Genomic DNA, 27912 nt, shown 5'->3' with positions numbered 1-27912 from the left:
AACGTATGCGTAGCTCAGTTGTCCCGAAGCCCAGGAGTTACTATTCTGGACTTCCCATTGTGCATTCACAAATAGGGCTTATCCTCCAACTTACAAAATATTATTGGCACCTAAAATCATTGGTACTTAAAATTATTGGTACATAAAATTGGCATTGCGTACGGCTTAAGTGCTTAACCTCCAATGTGTGTAATTTTAGATCACCTTTTATGGTCAAACTGATCCGGATTAAAATGATCAGAGATAGCTATTCAGGTGTACTGATATTGTTTCCCACTTTCCCTCCCTCCCTCTTTTTTTTTTTTTTTTTAAATTTTTTTGGGGTAGGTTTTTCTGAACCCAAAGTCGCTTTTAGCATCATCAGTATGTGAAAAATAAACTAGGCTATAGTACCGCAGATAGAACCTTTTTAGAAAGAAAAAAATAGCAAACTATCTATTTCGTTCATACTACGCTAAAAAAAATAAAGCAGTGGATATGCAAGAGTGATATGCTTAACTATGATCTTACAAGAAATTAGTAGTGTTATTAACAAGCCAAGTTAACACCTTTAAATATATTTTTAACTTTAAAAATAACTTTCTCAACCGACCGTCCCTAGAGCAAGTGGCAAAGGGCTTGGTGGTTGGTATACGAGACCCAAGTTCGAATCCTACTTGATTTACATTTCCAGCTAAGTTTATTTCTAAATGAAATAAACGAAGTGGGAAGCGTGCTACTTATCTCTCAAAGACTGGTAGGAAAACCATGGTTATTGTAGTGAAACGAGTCAGAGTTGCAGTAGCAGTAGCAATACTAGTGCTGCTGCTGCTGCGGCCGCACATAAACGAAGTGATACATACATTGTTCGGAATAATTTAATTCCTGTGCCCGGATCGTTCTTGGATTGTTCTCTCCCTGATTCCTCTCCTGTGAATCAAATTAAAGAGCTCAAATGCAACTTGGCCAGTTGCTATACATGACGACCATGGCAGAGTCCACATACTATTAATTTCCCACACAGAGTCCTCCGTGAGCACCACAAGTCCCTGTCTCCGTTGAATCAATCCATTTAACTTATGATGACTCAAAGAAAAAAAAAGAAAAGAAGAAAAAAAAAAAAAAGGACCCATTTGTTCTCCACGTGCAAAAGATCAGAGAAAGAGAGTTGTAAATGAGCCTTGTGACATAAGATGACAAAGGACATGGCAACAAGGTGCAGCTTCTTAGCTTATTTCTTTAGCACTAACCATTCTTAAGATTCGTGGCCACAATAAGGAATTGTTTAGTTTGATTAAATGCTGTTTTTGTTTTGTTTTGTTTTGTTTTTTTACTGTATTTTAAAATACAATGTGATTTTTTGTGCATTTTATTAAATGAGAAAAAAAAGTATAATAGTATCGCGTATCCTAACATAACTACTATTTAAATGGGTTAGTGGTGAATCAAAAAACAGAAGCGTTTTACGATCGTTTCAGCCGTGTTATTAGACGAAACATTAATTTTAAACTATTCTAATAATTTCTCTCTTAGCAGAACAAGAAACTCTGAAATGAAGCTGCAATTATTAGACCACAAAATTCGATTTCTGCTATTTGGCGTACGCAATATAAGGTGTGCTACTAATTGATGAATTATTGTCTCTATTAGTACTACCAGAAACAACACTAATATTACTATATACCTAATTAACGACTACATTTTTTTTAACACACATCCAAATATAATTAGTAAATTTTAGCTCTTGTTTTAGGATCTAAAATCTCATCTATGCTTTCTGCTGTAGTAAAACCTTTGAAAATATTACTACTACTTAAATAGAAGCCGAAAAATTAACTTGAGCGTTGGTCATGTTAAATAAAATAAAATGATCGTTATTCTCTATAAAATCTTAAGCTATTAAGAAATAATATTTTTAACCCATAAAACTTTAGAAGATTTTAACACCAAGTTAAAGAAATAAAATAATCCATATTCTTCAAAAACTTGAGCTATATGACTTACTCTTAATTTATAAAGTAAACTACACTTTCAGTCTTCAAACTTTAATTAATTATAATTTTTAACTCGAACTTTTCGAATTATATTATAACCATCAAGTCACAGGGCCTAATTTAGTCCGCTCAATATTAATAAATTACTAATATAAAATATTACAATATCACACATTTTATAGTTTAAGAATCAGAAATATAATTTATCCTAATTAATATTATATTTACATGTTATTATATAACTTATGTATATAAAGCTTCCACGCAGCTCAAGGCACGTGAGCGCATCCGTGAAAAGTGGGGAATGGGACGGGGCCAAAAAGTGTCCCCACGTCCCACGCGCTGGTTTGCTCTCCTCCTATGAATTACGTACGGATACTTTTATAAGTTTTGCATATTTGTGTGGGACATATACGAACGGATATTCCTTGAATACGTATTTAATATTGATTCATAATGCAAATAATATATATATNTTATTTATATATATATATATAATATTTTATTTTTTTTGACAATATAAATAAATTATGTATAATGGAGAGTTTTTTTTTTAATATATATAAACTATCAATAAAAATTTTACTAACATTCATTAATATAAAAAAAATATAGTAATATTTTATCAAAATTAATATTTAATATATAATAAATATGTATATTATTATATTAATAATATTTTATTTTATTAACGGGTTTATGTCGTGTACAGATTCTAACTTTTTGAAACTTATTGTATCATTGTGTTAAAAATGTATCGTATCTCGTATTTCGTGTCGGTACCTGTGGCGTCTAACTCTCCGTTAGTGCGACCGCATCGTTTAATTATGAGGACGCAGGGGTCGAGGGTCAAAACGACTCGACCCCCTCCCCACCCATCCTCTCTATTTTTGTTTCTTTCCTCCTTGGCTTCGTCTGCGACCTCTTCTTCCTCACCGGTTTTAGCGTTGGATTGTTTCTCACTCACCATCCCCACCTTTTTCTATTGCGTTCGTTCGCTGAGGACCATCCCCACTTTTCTTTCATTTATTCATTTTTTAAGTTTTTTTTTTTTGGAGCTTATTATTATAAAATAAGGGGAGATGTACAACATTGGTTAATTTTGTCGTTTTATTGCTCGGAATCATTGAGGAGGACAAGGGGATAAGAACATGCCCTCCTGAGGTACGAGTTGAGATGGAACGTGTAGTGACGTCATGCAACTGCAGATTATAAGCGCTAATTAGCTGTACCAAAAATATGTATTGATAAAAAAATACACTTATCATACTTAAAAAATCAGTCATAATATTTATAAATTTCAATCTGATTCAACTCATTCGAACATTTGATCTATAATATCCTAACCCTATTGTTAAGTTACAAAAAACTTGATCTATTTCAACCAACATCAATGTGAGAAAAGAGCTTAGAAATTGTCTATGGATCGTATCCGCTACGTCAACATGAATCACCACATGTTGCGCGAATTTTTTTTTCCTATTCTCGAGAATAATCCAACACTAATCCAAACATGAAATTAATATAATTTTTATTTCTTTTCAAACAAGAATAATTTAGAATAATTTATTTTGAACGAAACGATACCTAAATATCGTTATAATACATTGATGATATTCGAACTAATTATGCCATGTAAAATAGTAAAAGATTATTACTAAATAGTATTATAATTTGACATAAAAATAGAATTTTAAAACATATACTCTTACACTTAATAATAATTTATTATTAATTGAACAAGAACACAACTCGCAAAATTAAACTATCAGCTATATTTGATTTCATTAGATGGTTCATGATTATGGTAAAATACTGGTCACAAATAGATACAATTGATAATTATTTAAATTTTCTAATTTAAAATTTTGATTCTTTGTCTTTTTTTTTGGTAGCATAGGATGGATCCATGGAAGTTCGGGTTCGATTTGACATGAAATTATATACGTTACAAATTATTCCCATTTCCAAAGTGGTACATTTTGGAAATTAATACTTATTATTAAGAAAAGTACAAACATTGGAAAGCAAAATGCGCCGTTCATGATTTGATTGTTTGGGTCATATTTTAGCGGGGGACTAAATTGAAGTGCTTGTTTTTTTTTCCTTGTTCTCATCTTTTTTCCAATTAAAATCCCGGAGATTTTTCGAATCTCAACCTTATTCAATGCAAAATTTTATAAAACGATTATTTAAAACATTATTGTAGAGATTGAGATGAGTGTTTCCCAAATAACTATACAGGAATATGCTTATTGTACTTAAAATAAAGAATAGCCAAACTATTTTTTAGCTGTGGATGTTTATTTTTGTTGCTTAGCTTGTCATAAATTAAGTTTTGTTTTACCAGAGACATGTAGACATGTAATTGGTAAACGCAAAATTAATTAACCCCAAATAATACATGCATATTTAATTATGACATGGTTGATGTGGTAGGGGGGGTCAGAGTCTAAATCCTAGCTGGATAGAGAGATTAGACCCGAATCAAAAGTGTAGACCCATGTGTTAGGTGCGTGTCAACAAAACAATAATTGGATCAGGTTTGGTTTCATTCTAAGAATAATACTGCTATGCTAGACTTACTAGACCAAATCTATGCCACACAAACTTAGAAGTAGTTTGAAATATTATGCTTGGATACTTAAATTTATATAAGATATAAATCTAATCTAATGTGCCATGCTAATAGTATTTTAATATTTTATATTCAATAGAAACTCCGAAGCAGACAAATTTCATTCTAGTATTCTCCATCGGCAAAATTCTTATGTTGAATGAAGACCTTCTCAGTAAATTTCTCTTTACAAGTGTTTTTATGTTTTGCCGAGTGTGATCTTGTGGTTTCTTTGATCCAATCCAATCCAATCTAATGTGATATGGTTTAATCTATTTCGATCCATTATAGGCAGTGTTTTCAAAATCGGGTTGCACTGGTCAATCTAATCGATTAGACTGTAATTCAGTCCCTAGGCCGGTTTGGTTTAACCCATAAAACCAGAATGTTTTAAAGCCTATGTTGGTCTATTTGGACTCGCGGTGCAATCGGCAAACCAGTGAACCGGCTAGGTTTTAATTAGATCAGTTTGGACCGTCACTTATCATAAATCATCGATTTGACAATATAATCAGTTCGGTTTATTTATTTATTTATTTACTTACTTTATAAAATATATTTATCTATCTTTTTTGGTATTTACTATTTTATACTTAAAAAGATAATAAGTCCAATTACTGATTGAATCAGTTAAACACATTTTTTTCGTTTCATAATCGATTCCGCGCCAGCAGAAGCTACAACAGCCGACACAGTTCCGGGTACGGCGGTACCGCGCAAAAGATTCTCCCTCCTCCGCATTCTCTCCTCAGCTTGCACGAGCACTCCCTATCTTATCCCAAATTTGCAACCCAGTCCCTATTTCCTTACCAAAAGAACTCGATTTTCAACTAAATTAGTCGGAACTATTGTTGTCCATTTTATTAGCGGGAAAGAATTGTGAAACTACAAAAATAAGTAAAATTGGTGTAGAATGATGTCCTTCCGAGTGAAAAATCATAAAGTTTAGTTTAAAATTCACCAGGTATATTGAAATTTTACTTTGCCTTAAACTAAACATGACCCTAACAATTTAAGTTGCTTAAATTTTGGGCCAAATACTTAAAAATTCCGCGAGATTAAACTAATAATAAAAGAATAATATAAAAGGATAAGGACGGAATAGCAACAGCGAAATAGTTCGGGCGCTTTCCGTACATTTCAGCCTTATAAATATAGTTCGTTGGTTCCAACCGAAACAAATAATAAAACCAGCAAAGACACGGACGCGAGATAAACCAAAAACAAAAACACACCCATCACTCTACACCAATACCACCACTACACCTTCCTCTCCTCCTCCTCTTCTTCTTCTTCTTCTTCGAAACCCTTACTCCATGAACAATAAACCCATCCACCACGGCCACGGCCACGGCCACGGCCATGGCCGCGCCCATCCCAGCGGCGGCGGCGGCGGAGGCGGAGGAGGAGGAGGGCAGGGTGACGGAAACAGGGGAGCTGTACGAAACAGGGGAGTGCGAAGGGCGCAAGTGCCCCCCCGCTTCCCCCTCCTCCCCCTCCGCCACCCACCACCACCACCACCATCGTCGCCGCCACCCCCACAGAGGAGGAACCGCTCCAAGGAAGCTCCTTTCCAACTCCTACGGCTTCACCTCCTCCTCCTCCGAGCTCGGCCTCTTCTCAAGCGACGACGACGACGACGAAGAAGAAGAAGCCGAGACGAAAACCCTCTTCTCCTCCCGAAGCCGAAGCTTCTCCTCCGACTCCTCCGAGTTCTACTCCTCCTTGAAGAATAAGAATAAGAACAAGAATAAGACGACGAAGACGAAGAAGAAGAAGGGGAAGGAGGGCATGGAGAGGCGTAAAAATGGCGGTTTTCACAACCCGTACGCGGTGGTGAAGCGGTCGCGGAATCCGTACGCGGACTTCAAGAGGTCGATGGTGGAGATGATCGTGGAGGAGCGGCTGCGGAGCGCGCGCGACGTGGAGCGCCTCCTCCGGTCCTACCTCGCCCTCAACAGCCCCCGCCACCACCCCACCATCATCCAAGCCTTCGCCGACATTTGCCGCGCCTTCTTCGCCCCACCCCCACCCCTCCTACCCTCTCACGCTTGACCCTCCACCATGCCCGCCGCACACTGCCAGTTTCGTTTATTTCATTTAGAAATAAATTTAGTTAAAACTGTAAATCAATTATGATTTGAATTTGGGACCTCAGCTATCAATCATCAAATCCTTTATCATTTACTTTTTAGGAATGATCGGTGTATTCTTCTTCTTTTCTAGAAAACTTGGGATTAACTAGGCCATTTGTCACTAACTAATCAGAAAGTATCGCTTAGATCATAATAAAAATGCGTACTTTAATTTAGTGCAACGGAGCCCTGTATTTTGTGGCTGTGTGTGTTTTTCACTACCGTCATTAATTCTCACATTTTCTTTTTTATATGATAGCTAATTTGGCTGGCATGTTATCTTACGTTATATTAAAGTTACGTTTGGTTCACGATTTTTAATATTTTAATAATTATTTTTTTAAAAAAATCAAATCGTCGTCATTCAATTCAAAATAGTTGATTAATTAAATAATATTAAAAAGTGTCAGTAAAGTAGTAAAATTATTATAGATTGGCAAGTGATTGGAATATCAAATTATTATGAGTTGAAAAGTATTCTTATTTTCATACTTCATTAAAATCATGAATAATCTAACCTCTCGCAATTGATAAGTTAGTAGCAAATTTTTCATTCCGAATATAAAGTATAAATTATTTTTCGAAATATTGCAACACTTGGTTTGGGGGATATAGCTCAGTGAGTACAGAGCTCCGCTCTTACAACTGGGTCGTTGCAATTATAAATTAGATGTCTAATTGTTCATACAGTAATGATAGTATCTTGTTGAATCAAATGGTCTCTAAAGAATCCACTTGATTTGACATTTGTAATTTTTAAGAAAATCTTTTATTTTCTATTCATGATTTTTACATCATCACCCTGGAAACAAACTTGGACAATTATTATAAAGCTTATTGGTGCAGTGCTGAATTTCAAACTGATGTTAAAGATGATTCCCAACTTACAAGAATGTTGCATAACTATGAGAAAGGAAATTTTGTCATTCTCAGGAGTCATGAGTTATCCATTAATGAAGATATATAAGTTCTAACTCAAAATAGATGCTAAATCAGTAATAAATTTATCATTTCAATTACAAAATAAATAATATTTTACAAAAAAAAAAGAATCGCAAATTGCTAATCAAAATGGTCTGCAAAAGTTAGAGAGCAATTATATTTTAGAATTTTTAAGATGATATAATAGTTAGATCAGCTTCTATACTATCAATAGTCATTTTTGACAATGCTATACGATAATTGCCAATCGTTTCTAGTGTAGCTGACTTAAAGTTTGATGATTGGTACCTGAAATTTTAAGTTCAATATATAAATATTTTATATCTCTAGCTAAGTTTATTTCTAAGAAATAAATAATACAGATAGTTTGCTCCCACTCTCTCTCTCTCTCTAAACATAAGACAATAATAAGATAACTGAGTGCACCTAGTATAGATAGATAAGATATATATCCTAGTTGATTCACATTACAGCTAAGTTTATTTCTAAATAAAATAAACGAAGTAGGTAGCGTGTATGCTACCTATCTCTCTCAAAAAAAAAAAAAAAAAAAAAAAAACTTCTACTACAGTTGGAAACTACTCAAACACATGTTGCTTCCTCAAAATCCGCATAAACATTACACTTAAAAATATGAATAAAAGGAGATTTGGGGCATCTAGAATTAGCTAAAGCCCAAATTGTCTTGTAGTAGCAAAGTGGGTCCAACCCGTTCATCAGATGGAGTGAACCTGAACCTAGTTTTCTTATTATTCTCAATATTAAATCAAAGCTACTTTACATGTATATATATACAACAACCATAACCCACCACATTTTTTTGTCCCTTAATGCAAAGCCAACAATAGATTCTGTCCCTCAAAAGCTACGAAGATGCTGAGGGGACTTCTTTGTATAGGGATTATCTACTTATTTTATTTGTTTATTTTTATTTTTGTTAATTCCTATAAGGGGGGTTTGTTTCTATTTTCGAAGCTATTTCTTTCCCTTTGCATTGCCCCAGGAGTAGTAAGTGTAAGTCCCTCTGATCTGAGTTCATTTGTTTTTGTTTTTTTTTTTTTTTATGAGGAACAAAAAATTAATTAGACCCTCAACTATAGATTATTTTGTTGTTATTAAATACATTATTGTGCTGTTTTTAATTAGCTTGATCTTTCATAAAATTGTGGATTAAATTTTTATCTCTTATCTACTCATCTTTCTTATTTACCTTGTCGGTTGTTGCACATAAGTGGATGTGTTAGTGTGTTACGTTATACAGATTTTTAGAGACCATTTTCTTTCGCATTGATTTTTTGGATAATATTTTTTATATTAATTTTGTATTTTCTTTGTGGGCCCTCTCTTAACTTCATTTATTTTAATTACATTGTTTTTTTAGTTCATCATATTAAAAGTCTTGTAAAAAGATGTGTAGATTTATTAACTGTTAGTTGTTAACCACTAATGAAATCCATACCTTACCGACCATCTCTAACGCAAGTGGCAAAGGGCTTAGTGGTTGATAATTAAGGTCCCAAGTTCGAATTCTAGTTAATTCACATTTCCAGCAAAGTTTATTTCTAAATGAAATAAACGAAGCGGGTAGCATGTTACCTATCTCTCTCAAAAAAGAAATCCATACCTTCTTTAGCTAGAGTAGTAGTTAGAGATATAAAATTTAACAGAAACACTAAAAATTTAATAAATCTCTAATTTAATGATTTAAATTAATTCAAATTAAAACGCATAGATCAAAAAAATTAATCAAAATTCTCTTAAAAAAATTAATGCTTAAGGGCCCATATCAAAATGTGCTACATGAGGGGACACAAATTTTGTGGGTATTGTCCCCAAACTAATAGTTTGGGGATTGTGTGGATCGGCGCCACGTGGCCCATCGGCCGACCGCCCTTTCACTTCCTTTGCTGCTCTCTCTCTCTCTCTCTCTCTCTCTCAATACATAGCAACTGTGGGCGCCTGACTATACCCATTTCTACAACCGATGGGTTTTTAAACTCCTATTTAAAATAGGTAAGGGTTCATTGGACACCTATATTATTAGGCAGGCGCCTAATAGGTTGGGTGGACAAATGGTCCAGATTTACATCGGGTAGGTTATCGGTGGATACTTTCTTTTTTTTTTTNTCCTCAAATTTTTGGGTAGCCAACATCTTTACCCATATCAGTCCGCGGGTGGGTGGGTGGGTATACGGGTTACCCGCAATTTTTTTACTTTTATATTTTTTAAATGCAAAATACATATATATATATATATGTTTAAAAAGCGTAATATAACCTCATTGTTTAAAATATCATGACATATAATAAAAATATTTCATAATATAAAAGATACACAATAAGAAATTAGAATTAGAATTTTTAGGATAGATAAATAAAAAATATATATTAATTCAGAAAATATATTTTGTAATTAAAAAATATACGTGCGGGTACCCTTGGGTACCTGCGGGTTACCCAAAATACCTATTGCTTAATGGGTACCATCCGTTTTATCCTAATTTTTTAAGTTGAAAAAGTTGGTATTCGTATCTCCAAATTTGTAGATAACCTGCGGGTACTCGCGAGTTTGGTTCAAGATTGTCAGGTCTAGCTACATGATGACCATCTGCATTATCCCAAACTACTAGTTTGGGGTTAGTGCCTACAAAATTTTTGTCCTAGTTGAGGGGTCTCCATACATTTTATAGGTGGTGGAATTCGCCAATACCGTGGTCTGTAGTTATCCACCCGTGGTTTGTGGAGAAGCGATTGCGCGGACGGAGTACAACGGCAGCAAGAAGTGCTTTTGAGAACAGCTGTCACATCTGGATGTTTCCTACAGGGAATAATCATGTTTCTTAAAGGGGAATAATTAGTAGTTGGAAAATCCAAATACTAACTGTACACTTATATATCATGGATATAAAAATAACAGGAATATTATACTTTTATGAGTATAGATTTTTTTTATATTTATAAATTTGTAACTATTGGATAAAAAAAATATGCGTTTAGGATGATAGTAGTTTCCGGTTAGAATGATGGTGATTCTTTAGAATTGAGTGAGTGAGTGGTTGAATAGCATGATCTAACAGGTGGAAATGATTAAGGGATAGATCTAATGACCGAAAACGTATCAGTGCAATAAAATATATCCTTAGAAGAGTATAGTAGCCGAACTCTCTATAAAAACTTTATATTTTTCAACATAATTTATTTTATAATTAAACTATTTCAAAATTCTCTATTTTCAATAACTACTGTAGAGAGTTTGTAGTTTAACGGTATAGAAAAATCTAAATTTGTTTAAATTTTGATAAAAAATATTTTAACTATCTAGATCAATTAAGGTTACTATCTTTGATCTTGAATTCAAAAGTCTTATCCTCAAATTTTGAAGATTGTTCAATTTTTATCGTTCATTTTGAAATAATTTACTTACTAAATAAACGATGCCGAAAAAAATTAATATTTTATTCCTAAGAGTTTTATATATCCTAAATCATATTTAACGGTGTAGATAATTGATTTAAATACTCTAAAATCGAATCTGATAGTAAGTTTTACCTAATAAAGCACAGATAGTAAGTTTTAAACAGAGAATAACTTATACTAGCAAAAAAAGGGAATTTACAACTTTGACGCAATGAAATATAAAAAATAATGCATTATGTACTACAAGAAAGTATCATAATAAAAAATATTTATTTATTTTTGTAAAAACTATTGTGTTATATACATTTTTTTTATGTGGCTTTTAATGCCAAACAGGCCTTAATTTTGGTTGGGTTTGAACCTTATCCAATTAATCTTGGTTTGGGCTAAAATTTGATTAGATAAGAGTTAAAGCCAGTATTAGTTATGTCAGTTCTGATTAGGTCAAGTTACGCAGGTTTTAAAGAAAAAATATTAATAGGAAAAGTATTTAGAACCTCTAAGTTCAAAATGAAAAAGAGTCTACCTATGGCTACAAAAATTAAAAAGAAAAAAAAAGAATACGAAATTGAGTCTATTATCAAATATATGTTGCTTAGTTTTCATACTACATTAATTTATTATTATTTTATGCTACGCTGGTTTCGGTTTGGATTAGATTCATATTGGATTCTCAAATTACAATACGATTTTCAGTAATAAATGATCTATGAAATTCAAGTTGAAAATGACATTGAAGGGCAAAGCGATTTGGTTTAAAATGTCTGTCTAAAGTTGTTTTTTTTCTTCTTATTGATGTTTTCTATCGGAATTGACATTCAGAATAAAAATTACAATGATCTCATTGATAATATGTTAAAGTTGTGTCAAAGCGGACGAAATTGGCTCCCTATTCCATTAAATTTAATTTTTCATAATTTTTTCATGAGTATCAATGTCGCATCTCATCTACATTAAACTGATAAACAAAATAAACTAGATTCCAGTGAGCTTCATCACATGTCAAAAACATAGTACTATATATGTACATTCCGACCTGCACCAGGTTGTTTGGACTTGACCTAACAATTGTTGTTATTTTGTTTTATTTTCCATACCAAGTGCCATGCACCTAACTAATCATAAGGACAAATATATGGCCCTACACTGTGCCATTATGTAGTACAAATAATATCATAGCTCATATATATATATATATATATATGAGCAGGGCTACTGTGCTATTAGGAGCACAGCAGCCCTTGTACTCCTAATTTTCTAACCACCCATCAAGTTTAATGGGTAGTTAGAATGAAAGAGGAATGAAATACTAGAGAGAAATTTAAAGAGAAGCGAAATTGAGACACCCAATTTCTCTTCAATATCTCATCCCTCTCTCATTCCAACCACCTATCAAACTTGATCGGTGGTTAGAAAGTTAGGAGCACAAGGGCTGCTGTGCTTCTAATAGTACAGTAGCTCTACTCTATATATATATTATATTATATATATTACTTATATATATATATATATATATATATATATATTATATATATATATCATAGTGTGAGGTTACTATGCTATCTGGAATGCAGCAGAGCTTTCGTTGCTTCCAGCTCGTTTTCGATGTTGCGACTTTCGAATCGTCGATCGGCTCCGTTAAACTTGATCTAGAGTATTTGAAGTATCTAGAAAATAAATTTTATGATTTTTTGATATCATTTGCCTAGTGATCGAAGGGGCTCAAAATTAATAATTTTAATGGTCGCAGTGAGCCGTTTGCAAGTTTAACAGTGTAGAAATATCCAAATCACGTGAAACTTTGATAGAAAATTCTTTATGCTATATAAAACAAGTTCAATATTTTTGATCTAAAATTTTAACGTCATATTATCACGTTTTGTAAGATTTTTATTTTCAGCCGTTGATTTTGAGCCCCTTCGTTCACTAGGCAAATAATATCAAAAAATTGCATAATTTATTTTCTAGGTACTTCAAATACTCTAGATCAAGTTTAATGGAGCCGATCCACGATTCGAAAGTCGCAACATCGAAAACGAGCTGGAAGCACAAAAGACTCCTTGCTTTTGATAGCGTAGTAGCCTTACTCTATATATATACACACACACAAAAGCAAGCGCGCGCACACACAATTTATCCATATAGCTTAAGGGGCGTTCAGAGGATGTATTCATAGATACGTCCAAATCTAGTGAAAGTGGAAATAATAGCTCCAAAAGACTTGTCGTGTGCTCGCAGGCTGCATTTTAGATCAATTCACAAAAGACGACTTACGATTTTTCGTAAGGAAAACTCTTTTAATGGATTTAAGTTCACGGCTTAGCAGTGGACTTGCGCATCGTCATAATCAATAATAAACTACAGTTTCTATTCATATTAAACTAGATATATGACTAAATTGTAATTACCACTTCTCTTAAAATTGAAAGATATGATCGACATTGGTATATATGAAATAAAAGTTAATTAGGACTGCTAAATCAAGTCTTTTAATTTGTTTTTTTCATAGCTTGTTATATGCCATAGGAAGTCAGATTTAATATATATTATTATTATTCATGTTCAAAATTATAAAAAATTTGTGGCAGTGGGTTAACAAAAACAGAACAGCAATTTACACTGCTTCTGACATATTACTGATGCATTATGATTCTGTTTACAATTAATTAATTTCCAAGGAAAACTTTTCCTATTCACATAAGAACAAGCTATTTTAGTAAGATGTGTTATGATCTGTAACATCCCCTCTTCAGAAAAGAGGAATCTAATGTACTGATGTTTATACAGTCCGACTAGAATACTTCTAATAGCACAAAGTATTTAGTGTAATTAAATTTTCACCATTAAATTTAATCCTTTGGTCAATTTTATTTATTAAATCATACTGTTCTACCGACGAGCAAAATAAGGCCCATCTCTATTAGCTCGGCGCGTGTCCAATTCCAGCTAGGCACGCGGGCCCCACTGGGCTCACCTCCTCTGTTAACACTGATGAATGGGGAAGTTGTAATTCAAATATTTGTATGGTAAAAAAAAAATATAATGATTTTAATATTTAAATTATTGTTGTATTTAATATATGTAAAAGTTATTTAAATTTTAAGATCTTAGATTTATGTTTTGAACATTATTAGATTTATGGATCTGAGGTTCATGCGATAAATTTGAGCGGCAAGATCGTCCCATTTACATAACAGTTGCGCTTCATTCCACTATTGAACAAAATCTACCTTCTACTTGGCTTCTCCAGAAAATCAAGTCAAAGCTAAAAGTTCTCCCCGCGAAAGCAAAAGTTGAGAAGTGCTTTTCGCCTAAAACTGAACTTTGTGACCTCTAACCCCACGTCAACACAAAAAGAGAAAAAGAAAAGAAAAGTGTAACGTTTCTACCACATCGACACGAGTCCCTAATTTGTCCTCATTAAGTAGAAGTGATCTTTTTCTTATTGTAGAACCACGGGAGAAAAGTCTAAAAAAGACGCAAATAAACTAACGCGAGCAAATCCTTAGAAAGGCGAACAATATCTAATTTACAAAGGATACGGCAAATAAAAATGTTTGAAATGATACCTACTCTTCACTTACAGACACGTGGTCCTACGAGAAGAACCCGCGTCCTAGTAAAGAGAAAGGAAACGGCACCGAATCTGTCGCTGACGCCGACTTTGGTTCAGGTTCTAGTCCGAACTCGGTCCAACCACTTGGCTCGATCCCTGCAACGCTACTGGAAACTGTGTACAATGGCTTCTTCTCCTCGTCGACACTGTGTGTAGTAATCACCTCTTCATTAAATCCGAGCTCCATTAATGGACCAGTTAAAGTGAGCGGAGCCGTAGTAGTAGAAGTAGACGTAATAGGAGAGTTTACGAGGCGGCGCCTCTTCTCAGCCGCGAATTGCTGCTTCTTGGATAGTATAAGACGAGAGAGCGATTCGGGCTCATCTGCAGCCTTAGCGAGGAACAACATCATTTGCTGCGGCCGCCTCTCTGTCGCCTGTATTCTCTTGTTCATCCCCTGAAGCTCTTCTTCGAGTAGTCGTTGTTCTTGTCTTAGCCTCGTTACCTCTTTCACTAACACATCCTCATCCTCATCTTCGTCTACCACACTATCCTTCGCACGGCTATTGCTGCTCGATTGTTCATTCGAAAGGCTCTTCTTCTTCTTTCGCCGAAGAATTAAGGGGAGCAAATGGGTTTGGCCTCGAAGGAATGACTCGTGCGCGAACTCCCATCTATCCGGATCCACCTTGCGAAAACCCTAAACCAAGTAGAGAAGAGTACCACAGATGAGGTAAAAAAATTTGAGTTCTGCTACTAACAAACTGCGGCGCCACACATAAAACCTCTATCGTATATAGCAATCTAGTGTAATGCATATTTTTCTCTCAAACTGATGAAATAGTGGACAATCTTTTTCTAATATTGGATTTTATTCTACAATGCTTTAAAAATCACACAAACAATGATGCATTTGAAAAGACCATGCATGCACTTCAATAAAGAAAAAACAAATCACAAGATAGTGTGTACTTCATCTGAACAAACGATAAGATAGTAAACGGAGAAGTAAATACATAGGTATTGAGTTGCCGCACGAAGCTGGAGAAGTTGTTGTGCTTGAAGTAGCAAGGGAGGAGGAACTGCGAGAACTCGGCGGGGTTGAGCACGAGGAAGCTGTTGTTCCTCATCCCCCACCTTATGAGCACGTCCGTCCTCGGATCGTTCACCATTTGGTACGTTTTTACCACAAACGGTGCTGCGTGTCCTTCATGTCCATCATAAGCAACCGGCTTTTCTTCCATTTTAGGCAACTCCTATCTCCTCCCTAAACAGCTCAATCTTAATATCTGAGAATGTAGACAAAGACACAGTCACTATTGTCCTTGTCAATAATCTCGCTGGATATTTTGGTCCCCTTATCTTTGGGAACCTAAAAAAACTGACTCTATATATATTAAAGAAAATTAAGCTTTAACCCATTATTACCCCTTTGGGCAATGCTGATCAGTGGTGGGTTTTTATAAGAAAAATGCTACGTTTGTAAATAAATCTTATATTATTTTATAAATTTTTTAATTTAATGAATGGTCGTAACTTTAAAATTATAAATTATATTTATTTTTTTATTTTTTAATTCTTTATCAATTAAATATTGCCACGTTATTAATTTATAAAATATTATAAAATTTATTTGTAAGTATAATATTTTTACCTTTTTTGTAAGATGCTAAGTTAGCGTGACGATTATAAAAATTCGCAACCAATCAACTAACTTGTCGTTGATTTGGTCTTGATATTTTAGGTAAAAATTAATGTAGGGGCCCTTTTAACTATTGATCATTTAACTAATGTTTTTTTTTTCTTTTAATTACCAATTTTGAATACTTTTCGGTTAATAGTAGTTCTCGTCATACAAATAGTGACTGCTATATGGGGCTTTTTGGTTGCACGCATTTGCAACTGCATGCAGTTGCAAATGCGTGCAGTTTCAATTCCTTTGTTTGGTTTAGTGTAATTGAGTTCAACTGCTGTAGTTCCAACTACACAAGAAGGTCCAAATGCTGCAGTTGGAACTACATCCAAATTGGCCGTAGTTCCAACTGCAGCAGTTGATGAGGAATAGGATCACCCACAAATTAACAATAATAAATAAATAAATAAATAGCTACATAAATAAATAATATATGTATATAGGTAAATAAAAATACTTGTAAATAAACTCATACTAATAAAATTTTTTAGACAATACAAGCTTTGTGCAAAAAATTAAATTTTTTAAATTTATTTTATTTAAAATATAAATATAGTTTTTTTAAAAAAATTTTATAGAATGTGATCGTGTATGTTAATTTAATAAGTTTTAATTAATTATAATTATTAAATTTGATAAAAAAAATGAGAGAATCGTTTAAATTTTAAAGTTTGATTTACATATTAAAATTAAATAAATTAAAAATTTTAAATATGTCGATTAATAAGTTGAAGAATATTATATATATCTACTAATTTATTTATAAATAGTAAATTTAAATGATTAATAAACTTATACAATTATTTTATGTTTAGTGAAGGTAATCTCACCACTCTATCTGAAAAGGTGACAAAATTCACAAATACAACTATCAGCTTCATATTACCAAACAGAAGAAATGTAACTCCAGCAGTTGCAACTGCGTAAAACCAAACAGACTAGGTATAGTTACAACTGCAGCATTTGCAACTGCATGTATTTCCAACTACACTGTTTCTGTAACTACATCCAACCAAACAGCCCCTATAAGTAAGAGAATTATTGATTATAATATGTTTTATATTTAATCGAAAGATAAAGTAAATGAATACAATTAAAAGTAAAAGGTATTAATTAAAAAAATCGGGTAGTTTAGTGTCCACACTACTCTATTTCACCACTCTTTAATTAATTATTATTATTGCCTAGAGTTTTCTACAAAAGGAGGTGCCGACCTAATTTAACTTATTTTATCTTTACTTTCAATTCTAAAAAATAATATCTCATTGATAAAAGTTAAAATTACAAATACAATTTAGATTAAGGCCTAGTTTGATAATATGATAACCAAAAGTACTTATTTTGTATTTTAGAAAGTCCAAAAATATTAAAGTATTTTCGACAACCGTCAAGCACATATTTTTTCGGTGGTGATTATCGCTGTAATTTTTATAGTATAAAAGAAAATTAGGAGCAATTTAAAATTTTTGAACCTTTCTATAAAATAAATATTGTTTACCATAATATTACCAAACTAGATTCTGCATAAGCAGCAAATTTTCATAATCCAACATAAATGCGTGATGAAATTAGTTTAGAATTGACATTAATATGTAAGCAGTTCATTAAGACAATATTTTGATAGTTTGAATCTATAACAATATTCACCAGAAATGAAAATTGCTAAGTATTTCCAAAATCATCATTACATATAGCTGATGTTTTTTATTTTTAATCATTTTCATAGATACGGAGTACGAGCAACAAATCTAATTTTATTCAAAGGCTTGAATCTCCGACCTTACAACCAACATTTGAACAGAGTTGCGGTATAGCAACTGTACTTCGGGATGTATAAATTTTCACTTCTTGGTGCTTCACCTTTCCACTTCTAATCTCCAACTGATGTTTTATGTTTTCACCCACTCACTTTCTAATTAATTTATTCATATAGAATATTGTCATCTGAACAAATCGCATACAACGACCCGACCCGCTAGCAACAATAACTCGTTGGGTCCAAACCATCCGCCCAAAATGCTTAAGCCCAGTTATTATTACTAGCGTGTAGATCTCATATAAACTGATCGGAATCAATATCCCATCCGATGTGGGACCATTGGGGGCGTTACATCGCATTCACAAAAAACAATAAGTAAAATAAAATCTCTTTATATTTTTTTATACTATTTGTACTTATTGATGTTTCATGCAATTCAAAAAATTTTAAAATTATTACTTTATCAATTTTTTGTCTTTTTTATAGTATTAGCTCATTGCAATGCGCTGATAATTTTACTAGTTTAATATGATATTAAAGCAGAATATTCTGAATTCGAGTAACGCTAGACTCCCAACAAATACCACCTTAAGATTTTGAAAAAATAATAATTATTATTTTATATAATTTTACAACAAACACCACTAGTCTACAACCGATGACAGTAACTAATGTACACATCTCTTTTGGGAATTGAATCGAAAAGTTTGGACATAGGATACCTGTTATGTCATTGAACGTATTAAACTTGTACTTTCATACTCTATCATGTTTATGTATGCATTTTCTATGTAACTTACGACTTTTAGAATCAATGAATTTGCCTGTAGGTTTTACATTGCAAAACAAAACAAAAATGAAAACACCATGGTCCATTTCTTATTGAGATTTCTTTGTCACCCCTCCCTAATATCCGTGACAAATTCATATGTAAGCCTCTGACTTGTTGATGAGGATTTAATGCTGTAACTGCGACTTATTGCTAAAAAGGGTTCAACAAATGGGTTCCTTACACGTGGCATTTGTGGTTCCTATTTTACCTGACATTAAAAAAGAGAGGAAAATGACTTCTTTTTCTTTTTTTCCTTTTTTTTTTTTATTTGTTTGAAGAGTACTTTGATAAGGAAAGGTTCCTGAAAATTTGGTTTAGTTTACACTTCAAGGAAATTCACAGAGTTTCCCTTGAATTTAATTCAATGGCATGTTTAAATAGTAAATATATATAACTAAGATCACATCATATGAAAGGACACTTATAGTGCACAGTATTTTCAGAATTTTCCAATTATATATGTTGTTTAATTGAGTATATTTAAATAGGAGTATATTTAAGTAGATATTGTTATTTAAATTCAAATTTTGGACCTCTCATAGCCATTGACAAATGAATTTTCTAAATGTTCATTAAGGTATAGACTAAGATGCATCGATTAGATTTTTAAGCTATGATTAGATGATGAAATTTGATCTCCGTCACGCCATGTAGTATATAGTACGTTGAATATATAATATAAAATAACATTCTTCAGCAGCTTAAGATTTCGGAGAATCACCGACCGTCCCTAGAGCAAGTGGCAAAGGACTTGGTAGTTGGTATCCGAGACTCAAGTTCGAATCCTAATTGATTCACATTTCTAGCTAAGTTTATTTCTAAATGAAATAAACGTAGCAGGTAGCGTGCTACCTATCTCTCTTAAAAAAAAAAAAAAAAAGATTTCGGAGAATCAGGGTTATTTTAAATGATTAAAAGAGGAGGTTCGAATCCGACCACGCCGAGCTTTGAGTTTGGACCGAGCTTGGCAAGTTGGGCTTATTGGATCGGATGGGTTTGGGCTTAGTATGTTCAGATCTAACGAGTTGATGGATTAGTTGTGCACGATTGCTGATATATGCAAATTTGGCCCTGACTCGGGCTAGACGAAATTTATTGTTTTAATTTTCCAGCCCGTCTTATTTAAATTCGAGTCGAAATTGATCTAAACCCGAACCCGGTATAAAATCATCGCATTCGGATTGATGCAGCTTGGTTAAATAGCTAGCCCAAATACTCTTCTATATGTTGGACATTTTCATGATTCCTTGTTGACAATGTTTACCATTCAGGGCATCTATGGATGCTTCAGTTCGCGGTCAATTAATCATAAAATGGGATTACATAATGTTTTCACAAGGAAAACACTGCTTGCAGAGCTAATTTCGTACCTAATATCCCGATGCGAAGATAACCTTCTAACCATAACATATCACCAAAAAAAAAAAAAAAGTTCATGATTTTTAAACATGATTTGCGCTATTTGAAGTATATATCTAAAATTCAAGTTTTATAATTTTTAGATAGAATCCACACTATAATAGCAATTCCTAAGTATTTATTCCCGAATTTTATGAATAGAAAGAATGAGAGTTTCATTTGCTCACTATCACTTGAAAACATCGTATAACACACTCCACACCACACTCTCTCTCGCTCTCTCTCTCTCTCTCTCTCTCTCTCTCTCTCCTCATGTTGTACCTTCTCCTCATGGAAAAATTTGCACAAGTTGACAATGATAATTGTTATTTTCTTTTCTGTCTTTTTTTTTTAGCCCGCCAGTATTTCCAAGCCATAAAGCCTGTATGTTCACAAATATATATATATAGTCCAATATAGGGGCTGTTTGGTTGCACGTATTTACAACTGCACTGCAATTACAACTGCATGCAACCTCAATTTCTGTATTTGGTTTAATGCAGTTGAGTCCAACTGCTGCAATTGCAACTGCACAAGAAGATTCAAATATTGTAGTTGGAACTATATCCAAATTTGCTGCAGTTCTAACTGCAGCAGCTGGTGAGAAATAGAATCACCCACAAATTAACAATAATAAATAAATAATATATATATATATATATATATATATATATATATATANTATATATAGATAAATAAAAAGACTTGTAAATAAACTCATACTAGCTAATCACATTTTTTAGGCGATACAAGTTTCGTGCAAAAAAATAAATTTTTTAAATTTATTTAATTCAAAATATAAAAAATATTTGTTTTTCTAAATTTTCATAGAATATGATTGTGTATGTCAACTTAACAAGTTTTATTTAATTATAATTATTAAATTTGATAAAACAATGAGAGAATCGATTAAATTTTTAAAGTTTGATTTACATATTAAAATTAAATAAATTAAAAATTTTAAATGTGTCGATTGATAAGTTGAAGAATTATTGAAAAATATAAAAATATTATATATATTCACTTATTTACTATTTATAAATAGTAAATTTAAATGATTAATAAAATTATATAATTATTTTATGTATAGTGAAGGTAATCTCACCATTCTATCTAAAGAGATGATAAGATTCGCAAATACAACTATCAGCTTCAAATTACTAAATAGAAGAAATGCAACTGCAACAGTTGCATTTACACAAATTCAAACAAACTATATGTAATTACAACTGCTGCATTTTCAACTGCATGTATTTTTAACTACACTGCATTTACAACTATATCCAACCAAACGGCTCCATAGTGTTTTTACAAGCAGGGACGAAGCCAGAAATTAAGATTCGGAAGGGCCAAAATTTAAATTTGATAGGAAAAAATTTTATCTAGAATAATAAGAAAAAATAAAATTGTCAGATTCACTGAGCAGTTATTACTAGTAACAATAACGATAATATGCTCAAAGAGAAACAAGACGGTAAGAGTTGAAGGGAAAGAACCAAAAAATTTGAAAAAAAAATTAAGACATAAATTTTATTAAAAAATTAATTTGGCCTCCTAAATTTAAAATTTATAATATTTTAATTTTTATTATACAGGACTTTTATGTAATTTTAAAAAATTTAGAGAGGGCCATGGCCATTGTGGGCCCCTCTATAGCTCCGCCCCTGTTTACAAGTATCATGCACCAAGTGCTTATAAGTTTTCTAACGTTAAATCTATTTTTTTGACCAATTTCACTCCTTAGATTTTGCTATTCCATCAACCACCCATTCAATCCTAGTGGATTACTATTTTTAATCCTATAAATCTTGGTTGAAAACCTATAAACACTAATAACTTCGTGGTTTTAAAAGTATAGAAACTGATATTTTATAAATATAAGTTTGTCCCTATTTTATAATTGCACTGGCAGTGAATCAAATTGCATTGGCAGGAGATTGAATTTCCTACCTCTTAGGTATCGTTTGGTATGAGAATAAGTTCTTTTAGTTATTCTTGAGATATGCACAACTTTGGGAATAAGCGGGAATAGGATCAATTTTATATTTAAATGAAAATTAGATTATTTTCGAGAATAAAAAAATAATATTTAGATAGTTAGATAGGAATAATTGAAATAAGAGTAATTATAGTTTTAAATAATAATATTTTATATAATTAATTAATATCAAAATACTAATTAAATAATAATTTAACAAATTAATTAATTAACCATGAAGGCTATTAAATAATCATAAATATTAATTAATATATATAGAATTGAGCTAGAATACTTTTAGAAGGACCAACATCTTGGTACTTCTAAGTTTCTAGTCCTTAGATCTGCTTCTTAATTACTAATAGTTTTTTTATCAAACACTATTCTACCTAGCACCATCATTTCAACCCTACATCTCTCCATCTAATGGTTAAAAATTCAAAAACACCACATTGATGATGCTTTTGGGAGTTTTCTAGCTCAACTCTCTCTCTCTCTCTCTCTCTCTCTCTCTCTCTTTTTCTATATATATATATATATAATATTTCATTAAGAGAAAAATAAAATCACAGGGTACTAACTTATTACACTTTAAATCATAAGATAGTAAAAAGAAAAAAAACGAAACACGGAAGATTTTGAAGTTTTCCCATAAGAATACAAAAGTCGTACCATTTAAAACAAAATTATGACAAAGCATATCCACAAAGTATATATTCTTTACATGACTTCACAGATGCTATGCACCACAAATTTGAAATTATGGGTTTCTGGTCCTTATTTCCATAATCCATTTTGGTTCTTTCTTAGTATTTTTCCAACAAGATGTGATGTTTCAGTCGACAAAAATATTAAAACATTTTGCACGAGTGATCAATTTTGGAAAAGGATAGATCATTTCACGTGCAGTAGAGTCATGTTATCTTTTTACCGAGCAAAAGAAGTATAAATTAATTTCCCTCGCTGCAAATGACAATAGTTGGGTACTATTTTTGTCAAATGGAACTGCTATTATTTACATTTAATTTCATACCCCACTACACGTGATGTCAAATCTCCATTATTGAAACTTTGCTTACTACAGTAAAATTAGATCTCTGTTTAATTACGTTATAAGTTTACGATAGGATAAGAACCATAAAAAAATGGTAAAGCTTTAAAAAAGTGTAACTAAAATTTATTTTTGTTATAGTGCAAATTTTTACTATAGTAATTGATTGGCACCCTTTTTGAACCAAAAATAAATTATGAACATGCATGATTAGGGATAATATAAACATGCATGATTATGCTGTGTTTGGTACCGAGGATATCCCGGAACAACACGAAATATCCCAAAGTTGTAACCAAACAGTAGAGGAACATGAGGAACAGATTGTTCCGGTCAAAACGGATTGTTCTGAGTTGTTCTAAAACAACCCGTTAAAAATTGTTCCAAGGAGAATTGAGAACAACTTTGTTCTCCTCTTTATTTTATTAGATAAATAGATATATAAATAAATATATTTATATAAATATTATTTTTATGATAATATATTTATACTTAAATTTTATTATATAATATAAATTAATTAAATTTGATATATTAGTTATTTTATTAAGTTTTATTATTTATATATCAATATTTAATTATTTTATTTTATATTAAGTATTATATATATAATTTTTTTTCATGCATTATATATATTTTTTAATTTGTATTGAAATTTATACTATTATTAATTAAAATTATAAGGATTTCGTTACATATATTTTGAATAAATTATATAAAATAAATTATTATTATATATAATAAAATAAATATACTATTTGAAATTACATTGTTACATAAAATATTATATTATATATTACTATAAGAAATAAGAAATAATTTTATAAATAATTTTATATAAAATATACTAATATAAATTAATTATTTTTTTAAAAAAAATATATTTAGATATTGTTCTACACTTTTTATCCAAACCCTACCAAGAATATCTTTAAGGGTGCGTTTGGTTCGCGCTATCTTTTTAAGATTCCTAATAATCCAGTAAGAATAAAAAAATATGACGGTGTTTGGCTAAACGCACTAAGTAATCTAGTTGGTAATACTAGATTTACTTGGGAATGAGATGCATCCCAAAGTACTAATCTCATTCCCTTGAGAGAGGGTGGGTATATTTATATTAATAGATTGGAGTAATTATAATATGTCTAATCTCTTTTTTTCTTCCCCTGCCAACTAGTTGGTATTATTTTTCTTTACACTCTAATCTCATATCTCTCTCTAAACTTATCCTTTTTTTTTTCTAAACTTCAACTCTTTTTCTCTCTCACCAACTGTCTCTAAAGCAAGTGGCAAAGGGCTTGGTGGTTGGTACCTGAGACCCAAGTTCGAATTCTAGTTGATTCATATTTTCAGCTAAGTTTATTTCCAAATGAAATAGACGAAGCGGGTAGCGTGCTATCTATCTCTCTCAAAAAAAAAACTCTTTTTCTCTCTCTAAATTAAGCTATTTCTCTCTCTTTTTTTCTAAAATCTCAACCATATCTCATTCTCTCTAACCTTGATTCTATTTCTCTTTTTATTTTTTTAATTATGCTCTCTCTTTCTACCTATATTCTCTCTCTCCTTTTTCTAAAAAAATGTTAAAATTTTTTTATAATATTATTTAAAATTAATTATATTAATTAATTAATTAATTGTATATTATTCTAATCTTAAATAATACGATAAAATATTATGAATGTACAAACCAAACACCGAAATATTACATTAGGATGAATAGGAATAAGATTCTCGGATATCTTCCTATTCTCGGATATCTTTTTACTCCTAGTAATCTTTTATAGTGCAAACCAAACGCGAATATTTCCGAATACATTCAAACATAAATTTATAATTATTCTATCTTATACCGAAATATTTTTTATTCTCAAAAATAATAAAAATTATTTTCTAAAATTTAGTTCTCCAACCAAACGCAATCTAAAAAAATGCATGCGCACGCGGATCGCTCATTGCAGAAAAGAACCAAAGCTTGCTTTCTTTCTCTTTTTTTTTTTTTTTCCTCTCTCTCTCTCTTTTGAAGCTTCATAGTGAAAGAGATACGAACATAAATAGATAAGAATGCTTGGGTGGACTCCACTAAAATTGCACAATTATCAAAGGTCCCTCACCTTTCAAGTATTTCAATTTTAGTTTCCACAAGTTAAATTTTGAATTTCTGAGTTCGTTTTTGCGTTTATTTCGCGTCAAAATGTCTCTAACTCAATCAAGCACTATAGAAAAATACTGACTAAAAATTCATACCGTAAATTTGCCTATTTACTAAGATCCAGTATATCACAATGAGTACTGTTAATTTATAAATTAACTAACTAGAAATAATTTTATAAACTAACAAATTAAGTTAATAAATTAATAAACTAATTACTTAATTATTTAATTAGTTATATTTGTCAAAATATTAATTGGTTAATCAATATAAATATTAGTTAATTAATTAGTTAATCAATGTAAACACACTAAATAATAATTTTTTAATTAGCTAATTAGTTATAAATAATAGATTAATCGTTCAAATAGTTAATTACATATTTATTATTGTAATAAATCAAGTGATTAATTATTTATCTAACTAATTAATTAATAAAATTATATATAATATATTAATTTTTAATATTTTATTATTAAATTAGTAGAGGTATATATGCAGAAAATAGATTATTGTTCTAAAAAAGAGTGGAATAATAATTCTATCCTCTTAAACGAATTATTTTAGAAAAATTGGAAAAACCAAGGATGAGATAAGGCTCTTATTCTTTTTCCTTCTTTTTTCATTTTCAAACCAAACAATGTTTTAGATTAGCAACACCCGTGGAATACACTTTTTTTTTTTTTTTTTGAGAGATAAATAGCATACTATCCGCTTCGATTATTTCATTTCGAAATAAATTTAGTTAGAAATGTAAATCAACTAGAATTTAAATTTGGGTGTCGGATATCAATCATTAAATTTTTTGTCATTTGCGCTAGCGACGGTCGGTGGAATACTAGATTGGAATTCGGCGAGAAACTTCTCAATTATAGGCGGAGCTTAATAATGATGATGGTGATGGACTGATGGTGATATACTTTTCGCACTCTGATTACATGTGGTTTTAAATGAACGAAAGCGAGTGATTGAGATTTAAAACGTGACGAGATGTTTACGGGAAGACGTGCCTGCCTCTGATGTTTTAAATTAATCTTTTTAAAAATATATGTCACATCATGATTGTAAAAAAGTATTTTTATTGTACTTTTATTTGAAAAGAAGAAATATGATTGACTTGTTATTGATGACGTGGTGCAAGTGTGACAGTGTAGAATCCCTCCTCCGGTTCGGCCATTTCTCTCTTCTTTGTTTTTTTTGTCAGGCGGAAACAATAATTAGCCAATGAAAAATCCATCAAATCACTGTTGTGTTGCCTCATAAATTAATTATTCTTTTATTGACAATCCGTTTCGCAAAGAGACCACCTTCGTATTCTAATCATCTAATATATATATTAGGGGAGGATGTATATCATGTCAAATACAAAATTTTTTTTTCCTGTCACAATTATTTTTGGAATCGCAGTCGAGATACCCACGTCATATGCAGCAACATAGTCACCTAATACAATTTTAAGGTGCAATTTTATAAATACTTCTATAGAAGTCTACAATATCATATATATATATACTCTTCTAAAATTTAGAATATTACATTCATATGCTCCAATAAATACAGAAAATTATAATTAATATCCCTGTCGTTAGTGGTGCTAATTTTATCATAGTTATTAAATAATTAAAGATGGGTTAATTTTTACAATAACTTATTTACCCTTAACTATCTCTTAAGTCAAAATGTATGGAGACACCCTCAACTATATGGTTTCGAAACTGGATCCCTCAATTTTTACTCTTTTAACACCCATTATCCTTTAGGTTTTTAAAAAATTAACTAATTTTAGTGTATGAAAAATAAAAATTTTATCAAGTTTTTTTTTTATGATTTTACCAAATCTAGTGGCTTTATTTATTTTTTAGCAAATAAGTAACTACCTATAAAAATTTAAATAAAAATAAAAGTTGAGAATTTTTCCGATCTCTCTTTAATCTTGTAAGTTTTAAAAAAATTTTAACCAAAATTATTCTCAATAATTTTATTTGCATTAAGGGGCTGTTTGGTTAGATATAATTAAAAATGCAGTGTAATTGAAAACGCATGCAATTGAAAATGCAGCAATTGCAATTTGTGGAACTACATACATTCTGTTTGGTTGGATGTAGTTGAAAGCGCTGCAACTACAAATAATTTGTTTGGTTGAATGCAGCTGAGAAATAATTTTTAAAATTTTATCGTTATATATATATGATGGTGAAATTACCTTCAATGTAAAAAAAAGTTATTTTTTAGTTAAAAAATAATTGAGGTAAGTTTATTATTTGTTTAAAGTTACTCTCTCCAACTGCTACCATTAGAACTGCGGTCAATTTAGGTGTAATTCCAACTGCTGCAGTTGGACATCCTCCTGCAATTCCTGCTAGCTGCAATAGTTGGAGTTAAATAAATCAAACCAAACGCGAATTTGCATTT

General features: G+C 31.4%; 2 protein-coding genes across 2 annotated transcripts; one reads left to right on the top strand and one right to left on the bottom strand.

Moving 5' to 3' along the window:
- Positions 5786-6788, top strand: LOC109722463 (transcription repressor OFP8-like). Its single transcript, XM_020250532.1, has one exon. The coding sequence runs from the start codon at positions 5953-5955 to the stop codon at positions 6643-6645; it is 693 nt and encodes a 230-aa protein (XP_020106121.1). The 5' UTR covers positions 5786-5952; the 3' UTR covers positions 6646-6788.
- Positions 14504-15884, bottom strand: LOC109722116 (heat stress transcription factor C-1b-like). Its single transcript, XM_020250002.1, has 2 exons — positions 15657-15884; positions 14504-15340 (listed from the first exon to the last, which is right to left on the bottom strand). Exons 1-2 carry the CDS (start codon positions 15882-15884, stop codon positions 14681-14683), a joined length of 888 nt encoding a protein of 295 aa, XP_020105591.1. The 3' UTR covers positions 14504-14680.

The sequence above is a fragment of the Ananas comosus genome, linkage group 16 (assembly GCF_001540865.1).
Source record: "Ananas comosus cultivar F153 linkage group 16, ASM154086v1, whole genome shotgun sequence".
NCBI classification, from domain to species: Eukaryota; Viridiplantae; Streptophyta; class Magnoliopsida; order Poales; family Bromeliaceae; genus Ananas; species Ananas comosus.
The sequence above is the reverse complement of the archived record's forward strand: the minus strand, read 5'-3'. Positions and strand labels throughout refer to the sequence as shown.

Bases quoted from the DNA above. Each gene is read 5' to 3' on its own strand.
- LOC109722463 (XM_020250532.1), top strand. From the start codon at position 5,953: ATGGCCGCGCCCATCCCAGCGGCGGCGGCGGCGGAGGCGGAGGAGGAG.
- LOC109722116 (XM_020250002.1), bottom strand. From the start codon at position 15,884: ATGGAAGAAAAGCCGGTTGCTTATGATGGACATGAAGGACACGCAGCA. The intron at 15,341-15,656 runs GTATTTACTTCT...TACTTGGTTTAG, and splicing joins TGCGGCAACTCAATACCTAT to GGTTTTCGCAAGGTGGATCC.